The sequence below is a fragment of the Telopea speciosissima genome, chromosome 7 (genome assembly GCF_018873765.1).
Source record: "Telopea speciosissima isolate NSW1024214 ecotype Mountain lineage chromosome 7, Tspe_v1, whole genome shotgun sequence".
Taxonomy (NCBI): Eukaryota; Viridiplantae; Streptophyta; class Magnoliopsida; order Proteales; family Proteaceae; genus Telopea; species Telopea speciosissima.
This window is the reverse complement of record NC_057922.1, coordinates 46,690,135-46,710,489: the sequence shown is the minus strand read 5'-3', so window position 1 is coordinate 46,710,489 and position 20,355 is coordinate 46,690,135. Positions and strand designations below refer to the sequence as shown.

The window sequence follows — 20,355 nt, the reverse complement described above, 5'->3', positions numbered from 1 at the left end:
TTGCCATCCATGTGTGAATTCTTCCGCATACCAAGATAGAAAAAAGGGTGTGGTGCACTCTATCTCATAAAAACCTCCTATTTTATTATTCGTAACCCTATCCTTCCTACCTATTGCATAGGTAAACCAAAGATTAAACGGTTAGTTTTGTAAAAAGAATTCTATTTTTGAAGGATCGAGTTTCTCTTCACCCATGGTGAATGGAATTCCATTCAACAAGGAGCAGGAGAGATCGGGAATAGGTATCAGGAGGGTATTTTAGAACATACAAAAACCCTAAGAGAGGTTTGTGAACCATAGAATGGTGGGTGAATCGTCCTCTATGAGTGGAAGAAAACGTTATCCATTTTTGAATAATCTTGTAATTTTGTTGTATTTAGTGTGAAGATTGTGAGAGACTTACAGTCACAGCCAAGTCATTACTATAGGAGATTCTGTACTAATGGATTTTATTGGGGTCTAGCCGTCTAGGGTCCTCACTGTCGACCTTAGTCTACTTATTATTCTTAATTTCTAGTTACTTGCTTCATTAAAAAAATAATTAAAAAAGAAAAAAAAAAACGATGTAAGCTTCACACCTTCGTTCACGCGTTAACACTCACGCCTGTAAGAAAGCGATATGTGAAAATCTATGGGTGTTGCGAGTAAATCGCTTTCACAGCGGCGGCTTTTCTATCTCAAGAACCTATCTGGTGAAGATTTCAATGGAAAAAAGAACGAGTCATGGATTGCAGAACCTACATTACGGGACAATGTACGCTATTCTGCTCAATCCACAACTGAGGCGGGTTCTCATTCTCCTATAACAACCATTGGATTGAAATGAAATCCACGTGACGGCCTATGAGTTGAGCAGACAATGGTCGCTCAACCTCAAACCCCAGAGGATCCAAATTCACAATTCTTATAGCCCAAATTCCAATCGGAACTCGGAATTCTTCACCGTCTTCTACAGAGAGAGAATAGAATGAGGACACCAGTGTTCATGTTGCCTCTCTCCTTTCTCCTCATCCTAATATCTTTTATCCCACCATTAACGGCCCAACAACAACAGCAGAACCTCTCTTTCTTCTCCATCTCTAACTTGCCATGGTCACCAGCAATGAATCAAACCCTTGTATCCACTAACTCAACCTTTGCTGCTGGATTCCGACCATTACCCAACTCCCCACACCTCTATATCTTCGCCGTTTGGTTCCTAAAAGGCCTTGATAAAACCATTATCTGGTCACTTAATAGCACTAGTACTTCACCAGTAAACCAATCTTCTTCTCTTGTCATCATGCCAGCCGGCATTCTCCAACTCAACGATTCAACCGGAAACAATCTATGGCAGCCGACGGCGTTCGGAGATCCTAAACAGACTAAACTAGTCCTCGGCGAAGATGGTAACTTGGTGTTTGGCAATTGGAGCAGCTTCAACTATCCAACCGATACAATTCTATGCAACCAGACCATCGATGGCACAACCCTAGTCTCAAAGAATGGAAAGTACATGTTTAGAAACAATCAAGACTTAGTTTTCAATTCATCCAATGTTTACACCACAATCACTCCGATTGGCATTCTGTACTCTAGTGGGACTCTCACCGTGAAAAATATTGCCTCTTCATATATGATGGCTGATCTTGGATCGGTTCGGTTGCGCCGATTGACTCTCGATGACGACGGGAACCTGAGAGTTTATAGTCTCCGTTCTCGTTCAGGGACATGGATGATTGTTTGGGAAGCAATACAAAATCTTTGTACCATTCCTGGCAACTGTGGTCCAAATTATATATGTGTGAACAATGGTTCCAATTCTACTTATTGTGTTTGCCCGCCGGGATTTGAAGTCCGAACTGGGTCTGGTGGTGAGCAAATCTGCGAAAGGAGAATTCCACTAACGCTAAATCACAGCAAATTTCTCCGGCTGGATTTCGTTAGCTTCAGTGGTGGCCCAAACCAAGGGGACCTTCAAGCTCCCAATTTCACTTCCTGCGAGGATGGATGTCTAGCCAACCCAAATTGCCTTGCCTATTCAGTCAAATTCAATGGATATCACTACTGTGTCCATCATGAACGCCTCTTGTATGGCTACTGGTCTACATATTCGAGGCTCGCAACATTTCTTCGAATCTCCAATTCAGAAACAAATGTATCCAACAACTTCACGGGCATGACAACAAAGGTGAACACAATCTGCCCTACTCTTATTAGTCTTCCTCTACCACCTAACCAATCTAAAACCACAACTAGGAACGTTGCCATTCTCTCCATTGTCTTCTCTATGGAGTTCATCGTTCTTTCCCTCTCTGTTTGGGCTTTTCTTAAGAAATACCTCAAATACCAAGACATGGCATGGACGTTAGGTCTTGAACTCCTACCCTCTGGAGGCCCAAAAAGATTTAGCTATGCAGAGCTTAAAGCTGCCACAAATAACTTCTCCACCATTATTGGGCAAGGCGGATTTGGGATTGTTTATAAAGGTGAACTACCCGATCACCGGAGCATTGCCGTGAAGTGCCTTAAGAAAGTCACCGGTGGAGAGACGGAATTTTGGGGTGAGATCATAATCATTGCCCGAATGCACCACCTCAACCTAGTCCGAATTTGGGGTTTTTGTGTTGAGAAGGATCATAGAATATTGGTGTATGAATATATCCCAAATGGGTCTCTTGCCAAATACTTATTCCCTGCCAACTCACCTGCAATTACAGAATCATCAGGTCAGGGAAAGAGCAGCACCGGCAGCAGTAGCAACAACAACAACAACAACAACAATAGTGATAGTTGTAGGAGCAGTAATCTTGTAGAGAATACCCCATTGAGGCCATTACTGGATTGGAATGTAAGATACAGGATTGCCCTTGGTATTGCAAGGGCTATTGCATATCTTCATGAGGAATGTCTTGAGTGGGTTCTCCATTGTGACATTAAACCAGAGAACATCCTCCTCGGAGATGACTTTTGTCCGAAGGTAGCAGATTTTGGGCTATCGAAGCTGACAAAGAAGGAAGATAAGGTAGCCATGTCACGAATCCATGGTACACGGGGATACTTGGCACCGGAGTGGGTGACAAGGGAACAGCCAATTACTGCGAAAGCCGATGTTTATAGTTTTGGAATGGTGTTATTAGAGATTGTGAGTGGTGTTAGGAACTTTGACTCCCGTTTATCGTCATCGAATGCGAGTGAGGACTGGTATTTTCCGAGATGGGCATTTGACAAGGTGTATGAGGAGAGGAAGGTGGAAGATCTTTTGGATAGAAAGATCAACCATTGTTATGATAGTCAGGTCCACTTCGAGTTGGTAGATCGAATGGTGAAGACTGCAATGTGGTGCGTCCAAGAACGGCCTGAACTAAGGCCATCAATGGGGAAAGTAGCCAAGATGCTTGAAGGAACATTGGAGATAACAGAACCTCCGAAGCCATCCATTTTCTACTTGGAAATGGGAGATGACTCAGCCTGTTATACACTGGCATAACAGCAGATATCTCCTTCAACTTAGCATGCGATCTCGGCGATCTCACCTTCCTATCTTACTATCAACCGAATATAGCATCGCCAGCTTTACATGGCAAGCTATATTCGGTCATCTTGGTGAAATCTTCCATTCCTGGAGTTTCCTCTGTGGTGCGTCACAACAGCAGCAACTCAATCTCCAGCCTAAGTTTCCTTATATTTCATGTGCAGTGTATAGCAAGTTTCCTCATATTTCATGTGTTGTTATAGCAAGTTAGGTGTGTTGAGAATCCACAACAAGAAGGATCTCAACCTTTGGTATATATATACACATTGTCATCGTATGTATTGAACATTAATAAAATTCTCAAAAATCTTTCACTAGGTCTAGCATGGCATCAGAACCATTTTAGCTCCACCGAGCAATCTGTTTCCTTTTATTTTTTTGCTCTTCTCCAGTCCGACCAAGCAGCACTACCACCGTGATCTACAATGGGGGACCCGAACTCCACTGTTGCCGCTACTACTTCCTCATCAAACACCACCAACACCACCATCTCCTCCACTGCCACCGTCTCCTCTCCTCTAATGGCGACAGCCACCCCTACCCTCTTGGTTGATCCGATTTTCTGCGCCCCCCCCCCCCCTTCTAAACGCCTACCTCACTTTATCCCCTATATCTTCTTCTCCATCGATCCCTAATGCTCACCATTACCAATCCATGACGCTGACCTCTAAACATTTTGTATATTGGCGCACGCATATTGAGCCTTTCTTCCAAGGCCAAAATCTATTTGGTTTTCAAGATGGATCCCACCCTTGTCCAACAGACCCGGCAGTTTGGTTTACCTTTTGCCCCACCCAGCAAGATCGTTTATGGTTTACCTTTTGAATCCAAACACCCACAACACTGCAAATTGTAACTCCAAACCCATCAGCCTATTATTCCTACTACTGTCACCATCCCCTCTCCCTTGGCCAAATCGCATAAACCCTTCTTCACCGGCCTACCCTTCTTACCCTGCCCTACCACCACCCTCTATCGCCACATGGTACCCTGATACTGGCGCTACCCATCACGTTACACCATATTTGTAGTCTGTCTCATCCTATGATGCTTATTCAGGTGCTGATCAGCTCCATGCCGGGACAGCAATGTGCACTTTGAATTTCACCCGTCCGCTTTTTTTGTGAAGGACCAGAAAACAAAACGTACTCTACTTTCCGATCCGGTTAGTGGTGGTCTGTACCAGCTTCCCGTAGCACATCATACGCCTTCTACCAATATTGCTGAGTGTACCTCTTCTAACGGGTGGCATCAACGACTTGGGCATCCCCATGAACGTGTTCTTCGTAGTATTATCAGTAGACATAAATTACCTGTTTCTTCTACGGCCTGCCAACTTGGTAAGGCCAGTAGACTTAATTTGCATACTTTGGACTATCGTAGTTCTTCATCTTTGGATGTAATTTTTACGGACGTTTGGGGACCTTTACATTTTATTTTTATTACTGGTTTTCGTTACTTTTTAATTTTTGTTGAAGATCATGCTTGTTACATTTGGTATTATCCATTGGTCCATCGATCCACAATTTTTGTTTTTTAAACATTTTCAAGCGTTAGTAGAGCGCCAATTTTAAACAAAAATTAAGGCTATTCAATTTGATTGGGGCAGTGAATTTCGCTCGCTTTCAAAAATTTTTGCTACCCTAGGAATCCAACACCAAGTAGCGTGCCCCCACACCCATGAACAACAGGTACCGTTGAAAGATGCCACAAACACATTGTCAAAACAAGATTTACTTTACTTGCCCAAGGATTGGTGTCTCACCAATATTGGCACCTTGTGTTTGAAATAGTGGTATACCTCATCAACTGTATGCCGTCTCGTGTTACTGGAAGTAAATCTCCCTTCGAACTTGTTTTTTCATCACCCCCCTGATTATCAATTTCTACGTATTTTTTGTTGCTTATGTTTTTTCCTTTCTCAGGCCTTACAATTCACAAAAAATGGAGTTTTGCTCCACTTCGTGTATGGTTTTAGGGTACAGTCCCCCCCATTTTGGTTATCGATGTATGGACATTGCAACACACAAAATTTCCATTGCACGTCACGTTTATTTTAATGAGTCTGCATGTCCTTTTTCCTCCAATCGGCCCTCTCTCCTTGGGTCCATTCCTCCCAGCCCGCCCCCTTCCCCATGGGTGTTGGTACCCACTAGGCATCATACAGCGCCCTACGGGCAGGCCACAACCGGGAACCCTACCCCGTTCCAACCGTCACCACCACCCCAAGGTCCTCCTACCCCTCCACCAAGCCCACTGGGCAGCTCCCCACATAACCCGGTCACTCCTCATCCACGGTCCCCTTCAGGTCCCTCTTTGTTACTTTCCCAACCCCTATGGCCACACCTAAAACCAGGTCCTTAACGGACCTAGACGCTAGGACCCAATTGGTATATGGCCTTCCTCCACTCGCCCCACACCATATGACCTTGTGCTCCAACACATGACCACGGCACAATCCACCTACATCGTGCCTAACACTGTTGAACCCACCAGCTACACCAAAGTTAAAAGCAGCCCTGCATAGCGGGCGGCGATGGCCAACGAATTTAATGCTTTGGTTCGGAATGGAACTTGGTTGCTTGTTCCTCCTAACCACAGTTTAATGTTGTTGGTTGTAGGTGGGTGTATAGGATTAAAAGGAAGGCTGATAGCTCCATAGATCGCTATAGGGCTCGCCTTGCTGCAAAAGGTTTTCACCAACAATAGGGCGTTGATTACAATGAGACGTTTAGCCCTGTGGTGAAACCAACGACTATTAGGACGGTGCTTTCTCTGGCTATGCCTAAGGGGTAGCCTGTGCACTAGCTAGATGTCCACAATGCATTCCTCCATAGCACCTTGAATGAGGAGGTTTATATGGTTCAGCCAGAGGGTTTTGAGGACCCCAATCATCTTGGCTATATTTGCCGATTGCACCATTCGCTTTACGACCTCAAACAAGCTCCTCAGGCTTAATTCCATCATCTATCACAGTTCCTTATCCAATTTGGCTTTCGGGCTTGCCAGACGGATCCCTCGCTCTTCATTTTCCTTACTAGAAATGTCACGAGTTATGTCCTGGTATACGATGATGATATATTGGCCAGTAGCAGTAGTTCTTCTCATGTATCAACCCTTCTTTAGCAGTTATCCAAGGAATTCTCTATCAAGGATCTTGAACCGCTACATTACTTTTTGGGTATTGAGGTCGTAGCTCACCCGAAGGGTCTTCTTCTGTCTCAACAACGCTATGTCATTGACCTGCTTCACAAGACCAACATGACCGATTGCAAACCTGTTCTTATGCCGGTTCTTGTCTCCTCTATGGGCTTGTAGACAGGGGGTGCATAGTTTAGTGATGCCACGTGTTGATAAACTATTGGGACTCTACAGTATGTCACTCTTACATGCCCTGATGTGGCCTATGCAGTTAATTGGGCCTGCTAGTATATGCATTCACCCATTGATGAACACTGGTCTTTTATCAAAAGCATCTTGCGTTACCTCAAGCAAACAAAATTTCATGATCTTCTTATTGACAAGCAATCTAGCCCTCACATACAAGCTTACACTGAGGCTGATTGGGCCGTTGATAATATTGATCGTCGTTTCATAGGGGCTTTTCCATTTTTCTCAGTTAAAATTTACTGTCTTAATTAGTCCTCACACAAACAACGGACTATTGCTCGATCATCCACCGAAGCCGAATACAAGGTTATAGCCGATATTGTAGCCGAATTGACTTGGTTGGTGGCTCTGTTTAAAGAACTCAGTGTCCCATCATCTCAACCTCCAGTGTTGTGGTGCAACAATATTGGAGCAACGTATTTATCAGCCAACCCGGTGTTTCATGCCCGTACAAAACACATGAAATTAACTATCATTTTGTCTTGAAAAAGGTTGTCCATCAAGAAATCTCATTCCAATTCATCTCCACTACCAAACAGCTCACACATATCTTTACCAAAGGATTGTCTTCTAAGCGGTTTCAGTTTCTTAGTGGCAAGCTTAAGATCTTACCTATCGCATCCTAAGCTTGAGGGGGTGTATCAGCCAAATATAGCATCACCAGCTTTACTTGGCAAGCTATATTTGGTTCTCTTGGTGAAATCTTCCATTCCTAGAGTTTCCTTAGGTAGCGTGTCACAATAGCGGCAACTCAATCTCCAGCCTAAGTTTCCTTATATTTCATGTGTAGTGTATAACAAGTTTCCTTATATTTCATGTGTTGTGTATAGTATTTGGTGTTGAGAATCCACAACAAGAATCTCAACCTTTGGTGCATATATACACATTGTCATCGTATGTATTGAACATTAATAAATTTCTCATAAATCTTTCACAAGGTCTAGAATGGCATTATTTTAGCTCCACCTAGCATTCTTGTTCCTATTTTTTTCTTCTCCTCTCCAGTCCGACCAAGCAGCACTGCTGCCATGATCTTTAATGGGGGACCCGAACTCCACTGTTGCCGCTACTATTTCCTCATCAAACACCACCACCATTTCCTCTCCTCTAATGGCGACAACCACCCCTACCCTCTTGGCCGATCTGATTTTCCAGTCTCCCCTTCTAAATGTTTACCTTACTTTATCCCCTATCTCTTCTTCTCCATTGATCCCTAATGCTCAACCTCACCTATCCATGAAGCTGACATCTAAAAATTTTGTATATTGACGCACTTAGAGTGACCCTTTCCTCCAAGGCCAAAATCTATTATTTGTATATCATGGTTGATTGATGCCTGATCATATTCATTATTTTGGCCAAGAGATGTCACCTCATAAAAATATAATGAATTCTCATATCATTTTCATGTTGTGTCATGACTTGAGAATCATATTTGCATATTTGATTTTGGTGAACAGCCTTACAGTAGGCAACCAGCATGATCAATTGATCGATTTACCGAAGAGTGGTTTTATCGTTCAATTTTATCACCTATGAGCAAAATAACGATAGTACATGCTCTTGGTGACAAAATTAGGTGATCCTTTTTCTTCTCCCTTCAGCTGTTGGTACAAGCCTCGGCCAAAGCGAGGGAAATCGTACACACTGAATTTTGTCAACCCCTTGCAATTATGACTATAGGACATGGATAGATGACATCTCTCTCAAGTCACCCATACACCCATAAAAATATACCAGATTGAGAAAAAGACCATTTTTGCCAAACAGAGCCAAACCAAGACTGGTGGCAGCCCCACCCGCCTCGGTGGCCCAGCCCAAGGGGTTGATGGCACCGTCGAATGCTCGGTGGCGCCGCCCAGGGGCTAGGTGGCCTCACCCAGTAGCTCGAAGGCACCGCCTAGCCCTCAACACTGCCACCGAGCCATCGGTGGAAATACCCAGGTACTTGGGACCCTCTATAAATAGAGGGCCTCTGTCAGAGTGAGAGGAGGATAGTTTAGAAAGAAAAAATAGTCTGAAAAGTGAAAAGCCATAAAATAGGGAGGTTTTGATCCCTAGAAAAGTTTTGTCCATTTTTCTCGAGTTTTGTTTTGTTTATTTTGGCCTTTAAGGGCCCTATTAGTGATTAAGACGCAGAAGCCCTGCTGGTATTTAGGAAGCAGAAGCCCTGTTGGTGTCTAAGGCACAAAAGCCCAACCAGTGTCTAGGAAGCCCTATCGACGTTTAGTCCATATAGCACCGAGGTACTACCCGAAGCATAAGCAACATGCTCTTTCATCCCCAGTTACGCCGTTACTATACCCGAAGTTGGAGTAGCAGTAGTCCCCATTATGGCTGTTACTGTGCCCGAAGTTTGAGTGTCTATTACCCCTCCCAAAATGGTATAGTTACCACTCTGCCTGAAATCTGAGTTGTGAAATATTTCATTATAGCTGTTATCCTACCTGAAAAGAGAGAGTCAGGTAGTTTGTCCATCTCCACTTGAGCTGGGTGGTGACCCATTTCACATTTTTTGCATTTTGGTAAAATTCACCATCAGGTACGTATTTTCATTTTGTCCATTTATTTTGGCACAATGTAGATTGTTTAAGCATATTTTGCTCTTTTTGGTCTTTTCATTATCTTTTACATATTTATCATCATATATGTTAGTATAAATTACATCATTATGGGAGAACATTTGAAATCAAGCATCTAATACAAAGATTGATTCAGTTGGGTGAGATGGGTCTAACACCTTCTCATTCTCGTAACCTGTCAGCTTACCCAAATTCTTTGAGCAGACCATATGGAATCATATAGCCCTTTCCACTTCTATGTATAGGGCTACACCCATTGGATCCTAGGCCCTAATCCTAGGTGGCAACTCTATTTTATTTTGTTTATATATTGCATGATCCCAAACCCCCCAATAGTTGCCAAGGGACCATGTGTACCCATTCAAAATGCTCTTTGAAACTCGCGAGCAAGGCGGAGAAACCCGCTTCTAGAGTCCGCGGTACCTACAATATGCACACTTGGATAATATTACCTATTATGAATTTGGATTTTACTTATATCTATGCATTTCCTCAAGGGACCATTTAATTTATCTTAGCATTTATATTTGAGTTAAGCACATTTTAGGGGGAGTTTTTATCCACCTAAGCCCAATTTTTGTTGATAACAAAAGGGGGAGAGAATATAGATATATTTGATTGATTCTCAATATTTAACTCTTATATTTGCTGAATTTTTATTTAGATATGGTTTATCTAATTATATATATTTGATTGATTCTCAACATTTAACTCTCCATATCTGCTGAATTTTTAGTTAGATATGGTTTATCTAATTATATATATTTGATTGATTCTCAATACTTAACTCTCCATATCTCCACAATTTTTAATTAGATATGCTTTATCTAATTCTAATATAACATTGATTAAATGCTTGAAATTTTGTTATGGCTTTGATATGAGACACCGAGATTCTTGAAAATTTTTGATTGATATGGATATAATCTCAGTCTTATATGATTCATGTGAATATTTTTATGTATTGAGAATCAATTGTTTGTCATCATCAAAAAGGGAAAGATTGTTGGGGAATTGCCCAACAAGAATATCACATCCCCGAGTTGTTCACAACTAAGTTTTGACGATAACAAACACTTGAATATATTTAAGGTATATGCAAAGACTTGTAGTTTGTTATTGATGACAACGATCAAGACACTATTCTATTGGAGTAACAAGATTTGAAGAAGAGATAAGATCATGCCTTATGAAGCTTATCAAGTCAAGTCAAGACAAGATACAAGGTTGAAGTCATAACAAGACATGGTAAAGCTTCAAGACAAGATACAAATAGAAGATCGTAGTCAAGACACACTCGAAGATTGAAGACAAAGTTTCATACGCTCGTGTGCTCCTAGACTGTTTTAGAACACTTCGTTCATACATACTTGCATTACATACTCGCATTACATTGCATACTTGCATACCCATACGAGCATAAACCTAGATAGACTCCAGCAGATGCCCAAGGACCCTTGAAAAGGCCAAAAATATGTTAAAATACCATTGGTGTAAAAGCCCCAAAAGACCTAATCAAAATTGGGCTGAAATTGCACCAACCGGTCCATTTGATTCACCAATCAATCTAACCAGTTAGTGGTAGTGTGCACTGGGCTTATCCGACTGTAAGTACTGCGGTCCTCGGCCTTATGGCGACAGGAATTGCCTTTCATGGATTATCGCGTACCATTTCGATACATCATCATGGGGATTGGGGTCATGCTTCATAGATTAAAATAAATGGAGTCGCCACCTAGGATTCGAGCCTATGACCCAATGGGTGTAGCCCTATCCGGGGTAAGCGGAAATGGGCTATGTGATTCCATATGATCTGGTCAGAGATTATGGGTAAGTGGTTAGGTTACGAGCGTGGGAAGGTATTAACACCCCATCTCGCCCGGTTAAGCCGGTCTTTCTACTAGATGCAAGATTTCAAAAATTCTCCCTTAATAATGAGTCTTATACCAACATGTATGACTAGATTATGATGCACTACAGATGACAAAGAAAGGAAAAAAGTCATTTACTACGTACACTAAAGTGAATTACTTTAATGGTCAACATTGTGCCAAAAATAATAAGGAGAAAAGAGACCTATCAAGAAATACAAGAAATAAATAAAAATATACCAAGTGCAAAATATGCGATGTCCCACGGCTCAGATAGAGACGGATGATCGACTTGCCTCTCTCTTAACTGACAGAGTAAGGACTATATGAGATGGGTTTCGTTACTCAGACTTCGGACGGAGAAACGGCTATATAAGGGATTCTCATTATCTGTATACAAATAGAATAACGGCTAGGAGAGGTGGTTTTCGTTACCTGTATGCAGACGGAGTAACGGCTTAACCTGAGATGGTAGCACTACCTCTCTAAATAGAGTAATCGAAGAATCTACACGCGACTTGAGAGAAACCTCAGAAAAATCACTCAAAAGGGGCTTGAATGGAGGAAAAGTGGCCAAAAAAATGGGTTGGGACCCTCTCCCCCAGACTCTTCTTCCGTGAAAATGAGGTAGGGGTCACCCCTATTTATAGGTGGGCACCCACGGCACCATGGATGATGTCACCAATATAACGTTTGTCATTTCAACGGTGTCGTGTGGACCTTATAGGTGTCGTGGAAGGGTTTCACAGTGTTGTGGTAGTCTCACACAGCGTCGTGCTTAAGATGTGACATCATCCAGCATTTTTGGGCTCCAAATGGGCTTTTTTGGGCTTTTGGGCCTATTTGGCTTTTTTCTTGGGTTTTAGGGATATTTTGGGATTTCTCAAGAGTGTGAGAGTAATATGGCTTTGGTGTTTGGGGAAAAATTCCTTCTCTAGAGAGGTACCGATATCTAACCATGTCTGGTTATCATCATCGTCGAGGGGGAGGGGTGACAAAATCCAGTGTCTACAGTTTGTCCTTCTTTGGCCGAGGCTTGTGCCAACAGCCGAAGGGCGAAGACAAAAGATCATCTGATTTTCCAAGAGCATGTACTGCTGACGTCTTCCTTAGAAGCGACAGAGTTGACTGACAATACCACTCTATGGTAAAATCATTCGGTAATTCTTCATGGGTTGAATAACAAAACCACTCTTCGGTAAAATCATTCGGTAAATCTTCATAGGTTGAATGACAAAACCACTCTTCAGTAATAATCATTCGGTAAATCTTCATGAATCAAATGACAAAACCACTCTATAGTAAAATCATTCGGTGAATGACAAAATCACTTTATGGTAAAATCATTCGATAAGTCTTCATGGTTTGAATGACAAAACCACTCTACCATAAAATCATTCGGTATGTCTTCATGGGTTGAGCATATACTGCCATTACTTTGTTCAAAGGCAACAGAGTTTGAATGATAAAACAACTCTCCAGTTAGATCATCTGAGGGATTTTTTTGAACGATAAAACCACTCCACGGTTAAATCACTCGGGAGAATTTTGAATGATAAAATCACTCTACGGTTAGATCATTCGAGAGAAATTTGAATGATAAAACCACTCTACGGTTGAGTCATTCGAGAGAAATTTTGAATGATAAAACCACTCTTCAGTTAGATCATTCAAGGGGAAATTTTAAATGATAAAACCACTCTTCGTTTCGATCATTCGAGGGAATTTTGAGTGATAAAACCACTCTTCGTTTAGATCATTCGAGGGGATTTTGAATGATAAAACCACTCTTCGGTTAGATCATTCGAGGAAATTTTGAATGATAAAACCATTCTTCGGTTAGATCGTTCGGAGGAAGTTTGAATGATAAAACCACTCTTTGGTTAGATCATTTAGGGGAATTTTGAATGATAAAACCACTCTCCGATTATATCATTCGAGGGAATTTTGAATGATAAAAAAAGGAACTCTTATGGTAAGATGACTCATCGTGTCCTTTACTTATGGTGTCCTTTACCTAAGAGTAACAGGCTTCAAATTGTACTCCTCTGGTAATATGACTTATGGTGTCCTTTACCTAAGAGTAACAAGCTTCAAATTGTACTCCTCTAGTAACATGACTTATCATGTCCTTTACATAAGAGTAACAGGCTTCAAATTGTAATACCATTATCTGGGCTCTGGTAATATGACTAATATTTGCCATTTGGTTCCTAAAAGACCTTGATAATACCATTATCTGGTCACTTAATGGCACTAGTACTTCACCAGTAAACCAATCTTCTTCTCTTGTCATCATGCCGGCCGACATTCTCCAACTTAACGATTCAACTGGAAAAAAATCTTTGGCAGCCAACGGCTTTCGGATATCCTAAACAGACTAAACTAGTCCTCGACGATGATTGTAACTAGGTGTTTGGTAATTGGAGCAACTTCAAATATCCAACTCAATTGTACCGAACCAGACCATCAATGGTACAAGACTAGTCTCAAAGAATGGAAAGTACATGTTTAGGAACAATCAAGACTAAGTTTTCAATTCAACCAATGTTTACACCACAATTGATGCCATTGGCATTCTTTTCAATAACCATATAATATGGCCGATCTTGGATATGTTCGGCTGCGCCGATTGACTCTTGACAGCGACGGGAACCTGAGAGTTTATAGTCTTTATTCTCGTTTAGGGACATGGCTGATTGTTTGGGAAGCAAGACAAAATCATTGTACCATTCCTGGCAACTGTGGTCCAATTCTACTTATTGTGTTTGCCTGCCGAGATTTAAAGTCGCACTGGGGTTGGTGGTGAGCAAATCTGTGAAAGGAGAATTCCACTAATGCTAAGTCGCACTGGGGTTGGTGTTCTAATTGTGTTTTACCATATTAAGATTTATTAAATTTTAGATTTGAGAAAAACCCCAATATTAGAAAGTTCAAAATTTCACCTACCGCCGAAAAATCCAGTTTTGGTTCTTGAACTGGGGGGATTGATTTTTTAACTATTTTATTGGATTCAAATAAGTGGGTATTTGTTAATTCAACATCTTAAGTATTATATGATATTTGGCATAAATAAGGATTAAAGTGTTCTATACCACTAAGGTGACAACCGTCCACTTGGAATCATTGAAGTACTTCAGAAGCATCAACCCCTTACTACTGATTTGGAACAACTCAAAACACATCTAGCTAAATTTTATTGTTGGCTTACACCTTGACTACTTTATGTAGATTCATCAACGAAATAAGCTTTTTTATTAGGAATAAGTTTAGGGTTGGGTTCTATACATGTTGGGCCTTTGATCCTATGATTTTTTATTTTTATTTTTTATATATAAAAGGCCACTTCTATGAGCCTAAAATATGGGTAATTAGGTTGCATACGGGATTAGCTATTTTAATTCTTTAGTTTTTATTTTTATGTAATTAGTGGTCATGTGATCACTTAAGTGATCATGTGACTTGGTTAAGTGGTCATGTGACAACTTAAATGGTCATGTGACAACTTAAGTGGTCATGTGATGTAAGTTGAGCTGGATTAGGATTCTATAAGTCCAACCATGTTTTTTAGTCTATTTCCTTTAGTATTTCAGTTTCCTAATCAGTTTAAGTTACCTAATAGGTCAAAGATTAGGTTAGGCCTTTCCTTTTTAGAGTAGGAGTCTATTATATAAGGTTGTTAGAGGGGCAAACATTGAACATGAATTTGATTAATAAAAAATAACTTTGTTTGCTGCCATTGCTGCTGCTACTGCTGCCTTGCTCTTTTGAGTATTGCCTTGTAAGTCATATCATGGTGAAGGGACTTGTAGATCTCCAGTTGACTCCTTGCGTCTTGTGGACCAGAAGGATTTGCTACTCATCTCCTTACATCTTGTAGATCGGGAGGACCTATCTTCTATCTTCAAGCTGCTGCCATTGAAGACCTACATCTTCAATTTGATTATTCGAATCTAGGACTACACTAAGTGGTATTAGAGCCATGGATGAACATGGCAATCCAGTACTGAATCCAACACTTCCACCCCTACCCGATCTCATAGTGGTTGCCATAATGGAGATGCTCCAAAAGCTATCTGTAGATCAGAAGTCTATCCATGACCGAATACAAGTTATGGAGCAAAGGGAGGTTACACAGAGACAGACGCAGGTATGATAGAGAAGGGCATCAAGAAGACAGAGGAAGGTACAAAGATCACTGTGTAGACAGGTATAGAAATTACAGAGACTACATGGAACAACCTAGACCTTCAGAGGCGGTCGAGTTGAGGGAATATGATGACATATTCCAAGCTTGTGGGACCAACACATAATTGGTGGAGAACCCATCTTGACTACCATGGTAGAGAACCCGTTACATGAGCAGAGATGAAAGAAGGTCTGAGTAACAAATATCTACCACGGACATTCAGAGCTCGATAGAATGGTAAAATAAATTCCTTTCGACAACATTAGCACCAAAAGGCTTTCAATGCTGAAGACAACTTGAAGCCTCCATCGATGAGATTCAGTTTACAAGTTGAAGATTGTTGGAAATTTAACACCAACAATGTTAAATCAAAGGTTGAATGCAAATTTACATTGCCAAAGGAAATTGAGAGAGTACCAATTGAAGATAAAACTGAAGTGATCACAATGAATTGTGATGAAAAAGAAGAGATAACGCTTGAAGTTTCAAAAAAAGTTCAACATGTAGAAGATTCTACTAAAGAAGTATACATTTAAGAGAACAAAGTAGACAAAGCTGAAACAGCAGAAGATGAAAAGGTGGTTGAGAATATTCCACAAGAAATCAAGATGCTGTTCTTGAAGAGGTACAACTTGCGCCTCTAGTCTTAGATGAAAAGGTTACCACTGCTGAAGACTATAAACACAACGTACAGGATTGATATTGATTCAAAGATCAAGCACATAGAGTTTGTTAATACTACCGGTCGGTTATAACATCTTGATCGGTCGTGGCTACTTTCCTGAAACATTGAGAGTAGTTGTAACTCCTTAATCGATCATAACCATAAATTATTTGAATATCAACCGAATATGTTAACCACTCGCGTCATGATCGATTAATTACCATGACCGAGCCTATCTTAGGCCACCTTTGGCTGAGTTCAGCTCTTTACTCTAGTCGAAGTTTCTTGAACCTGAAAATTAGACCGAGTGAATTTAGAGTGTAAATAGGCTCAGCCTATCTTTGCCCGTATCATAAACTGGCCTGTCAACATGGGCTCGGTCCCTTGCATACTTAATATTCTGTTCGGTTCTCAAGACTCACTCGGCATGTCACGTGTTAGCCTCGGATTGATCTGCTGATTTATGACTCATCAAGAGGTTAGAGAAGAGATTTTAAAGGAGATTCCTTTCAAGAGGTACGTCTTTCTTACCATTTTATAATTTTTGTTTTCTTTTCAATTTGCAAATCTTTCAATCGGGAAAGACATCTGAGAAAAGGAGCGAATAGTGGAGAGAAAATAGGAGAGTGAGAGGGGAAAGAGAGAGTGTGCATGAAAGGGGGAAGAGAGAAAGGAGAGAGGAGAGAGGGACCCGAGAAAGTGATAAGGGGAAAGAGAGAGAGAGAGAGAGAGAGAGGGTTCAGCCGAATCGTTATCCCCTCGAATTCGCTGCCCCCCTCCAATTCCTCCAATTCCTCACATGGGGGGCAGAAATGACCACCCTATCCCCTACCCAAAAACACTGCCCAAGGTGGGGTCCACTCCCCCCTATTAAAGGAATTGGAGGAATTGGAAGTGCCCACAAATTGGAGGTGATAATTATCCAGTTTGGCCAAGGAGGCCGAGCAGCCACTTGTGTGTATTTGGGGAAAAATGTTTTACTGCTACCCTGCTGGCTGCCAAGGAAATGAAATAATTCACTTCCCCTTTGGGTTCATAAATACCCTCCTAGGTTATTGTATTTTCAAAAATACCCTTTAAGTTTCCATTTCCTTGGCTGCCAGCTGGAACATTCCTGCTACCCTGGTTGTAGCAAAATTTCGTCCTTGTTTGGGAGCCACATAGGTTTCTAATGTGGCATTTGTCCACTGTTTAAAAAAAGAAAAATGGAAGATGATAATAGATCTTAGTTATGGTGTATCAAAATTTAATGAGAATTGATTACATTCTGTAATGGGCTTCTATATGGGCTGGACTCTATTTTTTTAACCACTGTTTTGGGCCTATCTTATTGCTTACACTAATAATGTCTTAGGCCTAACTCCTTGCATGATTTGCTATTAATATTTGAGCTTCACATATTGATATTGGCTTAAATAAGGGACTGTTTATACATCTTGGACCCAAAAGAGAACCTAATGTGACATATCATGAAAGTAATGGGCTAAAAATACAACATGGACCATATTAGAACCTAATATGAATAATGACTAAATTCAACAAAAATAAAATAAAATAAAATAAAAGTATAGATAATCAAACTAAAAATAAAGGGGTTTGATTGGGTATTTAAAGTAAATGATCATGGATTGAACAAATTAAATGGATTAGCAAAATGATATTAAATTAAGTAATTAAACTTAATGTGAGTAAATTCTATGATGGAACTTAAGATTTGATTAAATATAATAAATCAAGTAGAACGAAGGTTAATTCAATTAACGGGCTACGTGGAGATTAAAATGAACAAATCTATGTAGTGATTCACACACTAAATAAAGGACAATTCTAAGGAAATAAATCTGTGAACACAATATAGGCTAGAAGTTTAAATAAAAGTGGACTGGATTATGGGCTCTGCTATGGGCTGTCAAGACAAGTAGTAAAATGGAAAATAAAAAGAGGGGAAAAGTTCTTTGTCTGGGAGTGTGGCCTATGCCAGGACTCCCTTGAGTCTATCTCTCTCCTCCTCATTCGAAAAGATACCTCTGCCCCCTTGTTTTGAGGAGGAGAGAGATAGACACATGGGAGTGCTGGCGTAGGCCACACCCCCGGACAGAAAACTATTTCCCTAAAAAGAGAGGAAAGAAAGAAAAGAAAGAAAAGAAAAAAATAAATAAACAAATAAAAAGACTTGAGGTATTGTTAGGACTTCTTATAGGCCTAAACGTATATTTATAAAGTTATAAAGTTTTGAAGTATATCCTAAATATTTCAAAGGATCCTAATATAATCTTAGGACTTAAAATAATACCTAAGGGTATATGTACATAATTTTAATAAGAATGAAAATACAGAGTCAAATAATTAAATAATTAGATAAGGACTTTGGGCCTAAGGAACTTAATAGAAGGATCATCAACAATAAAAGGATTTACAAGCTAGAATGAAAACCTAAACTAAATGGATACGCCTATTTAGGTGACGCGACTCGAAATTTAAGGACACTAGCAAGAGGGAGTTCTTCCAATTTCCTTCAAGCACAGATTGTATTGTGAGTGTATATTGTTTACTTTATGGAATTCTTAGGTGTTGAATATGTATACTTGGCGCAGAATTGAGTTTACATTATGTTCATTATGATATGGAAAGCATGTGAGAACGATGAGATATATGATGATTTCGTTATTATGGACATTGTGACATTCGTAGTTTTGAGATGAATGGTCTAATGGAAATTAAAGAACTGTTAAACCCGTGATTGTCATCCCAGCTTGCCAGTAGGGGATTAGGTACTAGTTGAGGTACTTGGTTATTTCTCGGGGTACGACCGACGGGATGCACAGATTCACCACCGCATGCCTTGGTGTTTCCGAGCACCACGAAGATTCTTTACTCGCCTACCCAATGAGTGCTTTAGACTCTCCCTCGTCTAACCATTGAGGGAGATGTCCTTTTTTTTAATTATTTCCTCGCTTACCAGCAGGATGTCCAATGGATGCCGACTGGAGGGCACAGTGCTACTATAGGCCGTGACTGAATGGGGGGTGTGGCTTCTTGGATTCCGCATTAGTGATGCGATGATGACACGTGGTTGGCAGCCTTTGATCAGGGCGTATGTACCTCACTCATTTTTATTGTGCATTTGACAATCATAAAATGACTTGACTGTAAGAGTTATACTTCTTTCTTCTTTAAATTGAAAATTTACATGTCATTATATATTTTAAATTTGTTGTTCTTATTTAAAATGGAAATTTACATGCAATGTTATATTCTGTAATTTCTATTTAATTGTGTGGTATTTAGTTGTGAATTTCATAAGGTAATTGTATTTACATTCATTAAGCTAATGAGCTCGCTCACCCCATTATTTATAATCTTTTTCAGAGCCAGCATAGATTATGGATCATAATACAAGGGCACCCCAAGCTCTAGGGATTGAAATATTTTATATCTTCTGAGAATATGTGGATGTGCCTTTATTTTAGATCGAATGTGACATGTATTTTTATTTTGAGAATATTATGAGTTATACTTTGTGGAGGGGTTGATATATTTGGAAATTCATGCACACTTGGCTTGTAATATTGTAATCTCCCATAAACTTTAATCACCATGTACTAGCTAGATGCCACCCTTGTACCATAGACTTTCCTTGTAATTAATTCTTTTGGTAGTTGCCTCCCTAGTAAAAAATAGATACGCCGCTATTCGTTGTAGATGGATGGCTGAGACCTACTTCCACTACTTTGGTTTCTGCCGCCGTGTCCTTCACAAAAATAAAATTTCGCTCCTTTTAATTAACTTTCCCTATCTTTCTGCATGAAGGTGGCACGCACTGACATCTTTGGCGCACTACATCTTTGACTTATTAAATTTATACAATAGTAATTGAGTGCCTTGTAGCCTTGCAACATTTCAACTTGCCATAAGTGGGGGGTTAATTTTAGGTAGGGAGAGGGGATCTTTATTGCCCCCAGTATTGGGGGTGCTGTTGTGCGTATCATGCAGTGTAGCGGTGGCCATGTACACACGGTGGGACTCATTGTGTATGCATGACCGCTGCTACGCCGCATGATATGCACAACAGCGGCCCCCATATTGGGGGCGGTAATTTTCCGAGAGAGGGAGAGGGAGATAGAGTATTTTACAAAAGAAACATA

The 20,355-nt window shown here is 40.5% G+C and overlaps 1 protein-coding gene across 1 annotated transcript; it reads left to right on the top strand.

Annotated features, from left to right (window-relative positions):
- The first annotated feature begins 967 nt into the window (after positions 1–967).
- LOC122668631 (G-type lectin S-receptor-like serine/threonine-protein kinase At1g34300) lies at positions 968–3,469 on the top strand. The gene has a single exon (XM_043865170.1). It carries the CDS (start codon positions 968–970, stop codon positions 3,467–3,469), a length of 2,502 nt encoding a protein of 833 aa, XP_043721105.1.
- The last annotated feature ends 16,886 nt before the right edge of the window (positions 3,470–20,355 follow it).